Source organism: Spea bombifrons, chromosome 9 (genome assembly GCF_027358695.1).
Source record: "Spea bombifrons isolate aSpeBom1 chromosome 9, aSpeBom1.2.pri, whole genome shotgun sequence".
NCBI lineage: Eukaryota > Metazoa > Chordata > Amphibia > Anura > Pelobatidae > Spea > Spea bombifrons.
Window position 1 is genome coordinate 8,971,378 of NC_071095.1, and position 6,602 is coordinate 8,977,979.

General features: G+C 48.2%; 1 protein-coding gene across 1 annotated transcript; it reads right to left on the minus strand.

The window, feature by feature from the left end:
- Positions 1-906: 906 nt before the first annotated feature.
- Positions 907-5,820, minus strand: FBXO33 (F-box protein 33). The gene is made up of 4 exons (XM_053475535.1): positions 5,009-5,820; positions 4,273-4,383; positions 2,606-3,291; positions 907-1,352 (listed from the first exon to the last, which is right to left on the minus strand). The coding sequence occupies exons 1-4, from the start codon at positions 5,443-5,445 to the stop codon at positions 1,081-1,083; spliced, it is 1,506 nt and encodes a 501-aa protein (XP_053331510.1). The 5' UTR covers positions 5,446-5,820; the 3' UTR covers positions 907-1,080.
- Positions 5,821-6,602: the final 782 nt, after the last annotated feature.

A 6,602-nucleotide genomic window follows, 5' to 3' on the forward strand; every position in this document is an offset into this window, starting at 1 on the left:
GCACTGACACGGGAAAGCTATTTATTCACGCGAAGACCTAAGGGGTGTTCACAAAGTACTTGATAGGAATTCTATCTTTCGGCTGAGTCGCCTATTTAGTTATTTTTCAGAAGTCTGTTAAAATGGTCTTTACCAAGTAAAAAGCAATTTCTATTATACATACGTGTGCATTGCATACATACCCACGGGGATGCAGATAGTTAAAAAATTATGATTTGGATCCTGAGCGCAGCACTTGGGACACATACAGGTAAAAAAAAAGCACAGACGATGCATAATTACTTGGTAAAAATTGCACAGGAAGCTAAACTATCGACCAACCTGAGAGGAAAAGAAAAGAAGAAAAAAAAGGAAATGAAATTCTATATGTTCTCTTACACGTTTGTAAAATGACCTTTGTGAGCGTAGGCCTTGCTAAGACTTGTCAACGCAGTTCATCTTCAAAACAACGAAGGGCCCCGAGAGGCCTCGGCAAATCCCGGCGCAGAACATACGCGGTTATCCTTGCACCATATTAAAAAGAAAAAAAAAAAAAACATCCAAAAAAAATTCAAGTATCCTCAAATTTCGAGACTTTTGTTTCAGAGTCCCTGCACATTAAAGGTTTTTCCACGAAGAAACCTACCATTGGTCTCCAGAAAGGAAAAAAAAAAAGGCATCGCAACCTATAGCAAGACTAAAGAGAGATAACCCTTTCCTAACGTTAATAAGTGCTCTCGTTTCCAGTTGCACCAGCTTCCGACGCGGGTTGCGAAGCACCTTTCCGAAGTAGAGGCGACGCGCTCTACTACTATAGGCTGCCGCGACCAGATGCCCAAAAGTAGTACTTTTTAGCCGTGAAAAGCCCTGAACAACGTCACTTTTGACTTCAAAACCCAATACCTGACTTTCCTTTTGATCAAGAAGTAGGTACACACAAACAATTTTATATAGCTAATACTGATTAAACACGGCACAAAGGGTTAACTCACGTTACTGAGAAAACATAATAGGACCCCTATTTGCATATTTAACCACAGGAAATCTAAGAGTTAAAAAAAAAATAATATATATATATATATGTGAAGAAAATAGCAAGAGCTATATGCCTTCGCTGAAGTTTTGCATCTCTCTGTAAAAGTGGCGAGCGGGCTCTGTGAATACACTGAACATCTCAATGTCCATCACTGCGCGCCACGGCCGCGATAGTCCGATTGATACCTGCTCGATCAGATTGTGCACTGGATCCACGTCTTGGTCGGCCAGTTCGCTCTGGTCAAAGTCTATGCTTTCTTCCGTGACCTCGAGCATTTTGAGGTCAGGCCCGCGAAGCCTGGCGATCGCTATGAGATTGTGTGCCCAGACGGTATAACCTGAAGAGAGAAAAGGGAAGAAGAGAAAAGAGAGGAGAAAAGGGAAGCGAGGAGAGGAGAAGAGAAAAGGGAAGCGAGGAGAGAAGAGAAAAGGAAAGAGAGGAGAGGAGAAGAGAAAAGGAAAGAGAGGAGAGGAGAAGAGAAAAGGGAAAGAGGGGAGAAGAGAAAAGGGAAAGAGGGGAGAAGAGAAAAGGGAAAGAGGGGAGAAGAGAAAAGGGAAAGAGGGGAGAAGAGAAAAGGGAAAGAGGGGAGAAGAGAAAAGGGAAAGAGGGGAGAAGAGAAAAGGGAAAGAGGGGATAAGAGAAAAGGGAAAGAGGGGAGAAGAGAAAAGGGAAAGAGGGGAGAAGAGAAAAGGAAAGAGAGGAGAAGAGAAAAGGGAAAGAGGGGAGAAGAGAAAAGGGAAAGAGGGGAGAAGAGAAAAGGGAAAGAGGGGAGAAGAGAAAAGGGAAAGAGGGGAGAAGAGAAAAGGGAAAGAGGGGAGAAGAGAAAAGGGAAAGAGGGGAGAAGAGAAAAGGGAAAGAGGGGAGAAGAGAAAAGGGAAAGAGGGGAGAAGAGAAAAGGGAAAGAGGGGAGAAGAGAAAAGGGAAAGAGGGGAGAAGAGAAAAGGGAAAGAGGGGAGAAGAGAAAAGGGAAAGAGGGGAGAAGAGAAAAGGGAAAGAGGGGAGAAGAGAAAAGGGAAAGAGAGGAGAGAAAAAAAAAAAAGAAAAAAAAAAAAAAAAAAGAGTTAAAGCCACGGCATACAGCAGTTCCCATGAAGAAATACTAATTCATAAACATGATGCGTGCCGGGTAAACTTGTGCGGCTTCATCGTGGATATCGTCAGATAAGGTTCTTTTCATCAGTTTCTCGATACGTACGCATCACGGGCAGGAGCGATGGAAAAAGGTATCGGCTCCTCCCTGCATGCACTTACACGGCACGGTATTATACCGCATCACACGTTTTGTGGACTAGTGTACACGGTAGGCGTATAAAATGAAAACTTAATTCTCCCCAAGGAACAAACGCCAACGTCTAAGAGGTGTATTCGCCAACAATACAGGGTTCAGTCCGAGTTGGCCCTCCACAATGCATAGCTTTAATAAGGAGTGAATTCTCTCGCAAATTCCTGGGTCAGTGAATAACTCTGAATAGCGAATGAATTAACGTCGGCTCAAAATTTTAATTATAAATTGAGACAAAGAGTTCCGTGGCAGCTGGATATCTGATCTCGGCGATCGGGAGCTCCGAGCGTAAGCAGAGAGCGACTTACCATGAACAGCCAGAAGCGAGAGTCTCATACACCTCCAGGCCAACAGAACCAAGGGGTCTTCATTCCTATTGTCACTAAGGTCGGGAAACCCGGACATGTCATTGACATCGTTCATCAGGATGAAGTGAGTAAGGAATGCATCGTACTGCCTGGATATAAGGTCAACGACTGCTCCAGACACGCACGTGGCGTAGCTGTCGAAGTGGATCCTCTCGAGCGGTATGCTGGGCTTCAGGATTCTAAGCATGTCCTCGCTCTTCACGTCGAACGCCATCATGTAGACGCGGAGATTAGCGCTGTTCCGAGTCAGGGCCTTCCAGTCCTCGTCTTCTGGCATTTTATCCAAGGTCTTATTCTTCAGGGAAGTGTTGTGGACCAGAAGAGAGAGTCGATGCAAAGGCACGTGGTTGTTGTTGGCCAGCACTCTCGCCATGTCAGCGGTGAAGTCGCAAAAATCCAAAGCAAGGGAGCGCAGGTGAACAAAGCGCTCCATCTCGATGGCGGTTATCAGAGTGGTGTTCGCCGGAGTGTGGTTATCCAGCAAGCTCAGATGCTCGATGGTGTTGGCAACCGGATTCGATAACGAGGCCAATGACGTCGGAGTTACGATTTCCAGCATAAATCCACAGGAGAGCCACTTCAGCTGCCTGCTGTTCGCTAGAATTTCTTCAAAGAGCTGCTGTATCCTTAGAGAGAGAGAAAAAAAAACAATTAAGAAGACGAAATCTGGGAAATGCAAGAATTTGGATGCTACGCAGAGCACATTGAGCTCACGCAGCCCCTAGCCGACTCCGCTCAGAGGGAAGTCTGAACGGGAAAGCGGCCACTCGCTGACACTTTTCACAAAGAAGGTGCTGAGGTCTAAAGCGACAACTATAAAAAAAAAAAAAATCGACCGTGTCCGGTTCTTTCTGTACTAATCCCTCCTCTGTCAACTCAGCAGAAATCTTCTGCACGTACTACTGAAGGGGTTTTTTGTGTGGGGTAGAGGACTGCATCGGGTCTTTTGGGTGTTGCGGGCGGTCAGACAATGTACCTTTGCGTTGCTTGCACACAGCGTCTCTTCCCTTGTTCCGCCCAGGAACCCAGCAGAGCCACGTGAATTTACGTTACATGACTCTGCTCCGTTCCTGCTTCCCCTGGGCGGCATAGAGACGCTGTGTATGAGCAACGCGAAAGCAGTCTTGCAGGAGTGCGCGGGAAATCTGCAGTTCAGGCAAGGGAGTGGGGGAGTTTGTATGAACGAGTACGCATGATTGAGGGAATGAATGAGTGTCTGTATTAGTATCTGAATGAGGGAATGAAATTCTTCACGTGACTTTTTTCCCCTTACTTGCCGAGTAGATGTATTCTTTACTGGTGAGGCTAAATAAAAAGACCCTTTAAATCCGCTGTTGCGTTTAAATGGACCACCAGAAGCACTTTAATGATAGCCGAGCACTCCCTTGCTAATGCCACCCCCAGCTCGTAGGCCAAGTTCATTTCCTGCTTGCCATGGTGCTGACTCGCGCAGGGACTCGATGCGATGTAACAAGACCCCCGTCCCAATCACAACAGCTTCTCCCCAGCGTAATTGTTCTATTTTTCTTCCTATAGGTACATGATGGATATTGCGGAGCCGTCCCTTTAGTTATGTTTCCTGCACACGAAGGGTTACTGGTACTTACTGCCGTATCTTCTTACCGCCGGGGTCCACCTTGTTCAGGTAGGTGTTGGTTATGGTGCCGTTCTGCTGCAGGATACTTATATCACCGAAGAGACTGAGTTTCTGGAGATTCCTGAAAGCAACGAATAGAAAGAGACATTATTATCGATCCCCGCAGTATACAGTCTGCCATAATTAATGGATATATACCGCCAACATATTCCGCAGCGCTGTACACAGTCACCGATTATATGATTTATGGGTGTTTTACCCAAGACAGAGGCTGCGCGGCCAAAACACGGGGTACCCCCGGCGGCCTGCCAGAGGCTGCGCGGCTAAAACACGGGGGACCCTCAGCGGCCTGCCAGAGGCTGCGCGGCTAAAACACGGGGGACCCTCGGCGGCCTGCCAGAGGCTGCACGGCTAAAACACTGGGGGGTACCCCCGGCAGACTGCCAAAGGCTCGGCAGCTAAAACAATGGGGGGGGGGACTCCCGGCACACTGCCAGAGGCTCAGCAGCCAAAACACCGGGGGGGGGGGGGTTAGGAGCGACTGCCAAAGGCTCCGTGGCCAGAACACGGGGACCCCCGTGGGCCTGCCAGAGGCTCCACAGCCAGACAGCTGCCAAGAGGTTCTGCAGGCATGATGTTCTGCAACCAACAGTGACAGATGCAAGAGGTTCTGCAGCCATCACTATGATTGACAGCTGTGACATGACAAACACTCCCACGAGTTGTGGCCCCGGGGGGTCCCTCACCTGTTGTTCCTAATGCTGCTCAGCACGCACAGCACCAGCTCCAGGTACGTCTTGAGCACATCCAGCCAGCGAGAGGCGTGCTGCCCATCCGGCTCCGAGGCCTGGGAGCTGGAGGCCGATCCTGGGGGCGGGGAGGAGGAGCCGCACGGATCGGCCGCGGAACCCGGACTGTAATTATCCGCCGCGAACTCCACCCGCAGCTCCCGAACGAAGCAGCCACATTTCCGCATGAGGAACTCGAGCCGCGGTCGCTCGGCCAGGGACACCCGCAGGCTGAGGCGGAGCTCGGGCCACAGCGCCGGGTAGAAGAGGCACTCCCGCCAGTGCGAACAGGCGGCAGAGGCCCGTAGCCGGTCCGGAGGCGGCAGGAATGAGAAGATGTGCACGATCAGTTCGCTGGGGAGGGACGCGGCTCCCACATCCCCGCACACAGCCATGGAAGCCGGGAGAGCGTATCAGCCCTATGCCCCACCACTGCTTCACAACAACGTCCAACGGCAAAGCGATACTACTACCCAGCCTGCACTGCGAGAACCTACCACTCCGCCGCCGGAAACGGAGTATGCAAATGTTCTCTCAGTGCGCATGAGCCAGATGCTGCCTGATAACTTTCGAGCGTCAAATTCAGATTCATTTGTAACGGTTCCCGAACAAGAAACACGAGGCGGTAACGCGACAAAGTGTCTTAGGGGAAGAAACGACTCCCCCAGTTGCTCAATGAAATGGAATATCCCGTGATATCAGTGATAGCGACAGGCACTGACCGAACGTACCATGGGGGTATTATTATGACGCTTCATAACGATACGGTTACTCTCGATAATTATTGTTCTACAAAACACAACAGAATATTTTATTATCAATGAAAATACAAGTTTAAATATGGAGGGTTATTTACCCCGAGGTAGTCGCAGGTTTTTTTTCATGCGGGTTCATAATAACAGAGATGGTATGGTCCAGGCACAGGGGGGCGGAGTGTTGCTGTGCAAGTCCAAGCTTACTGCGTAGTGACAAAGCTGTGGAAGGATCCGGGGCTTCTGGAGCGGCAGGTGGGGGGATTCCATGTCTTTATGAATAGTAAAAATTATTGTAAAAAAATAAAGCTGTTTAAAAAATTGTCGAAAATGAATAAAAACATAATGTGTCCCCTCTTGAATATGCAATTGTGCTCTGGAAATAAAGGGTTAAACCTACAACTGCAGTGAATAGTAGGAAAAAAATCGTCTAAACAACCAGCAGGGGGCGCCCCTAACGGCTACAGACCCTCAGAACGATAAACATTCACATTAAAAGACTATTTTTTTTGTAGTTTTTGCCCCTTAATGTAATCACAGGCCAAAAAAGTGAGCCCCCCGAGAGATTAACAGGCTTACACATGCTAACATACTAACATATACATGCATACTAACACAGTGACATACATTCACACAATAACACATACACTATCCAACATACTAATACGCATGCACACAATAACATACTTACTCACACACAGTAACATATTAAAAGCACCCTAACAGTAACATACTAACACACTCATACTCACTCAGCACTCTTACACATACACGCACAGTAACATAATAACACGTACACG

Excerpts from the sequence above, each read along its gene's own strand:
- FBXO33 (XM_053475535.1), bottom strand. The coding sequence starts at position 5,445 with ATGGCTGTGTGCGGGGATGTGGGAGCCGCGTCCCTCCCCAGCGAACTG. Across the intron at positions 4,384-5,008 it reads AGCAGCATTAGGAACAACAG|GAATCTCCAGAAACTCAGTC; the intron begins GTGAGGGACCCC and ends CGTTGCTTTCAG. Across the intron at positions 1,353-2,605 it reads CTCGCTTCTGGCTGTTCATG|GTTATACCGTCTGGGCACAC; the intron begins GTAAGTCGCTCT and ends TTCTCTCTTCAG.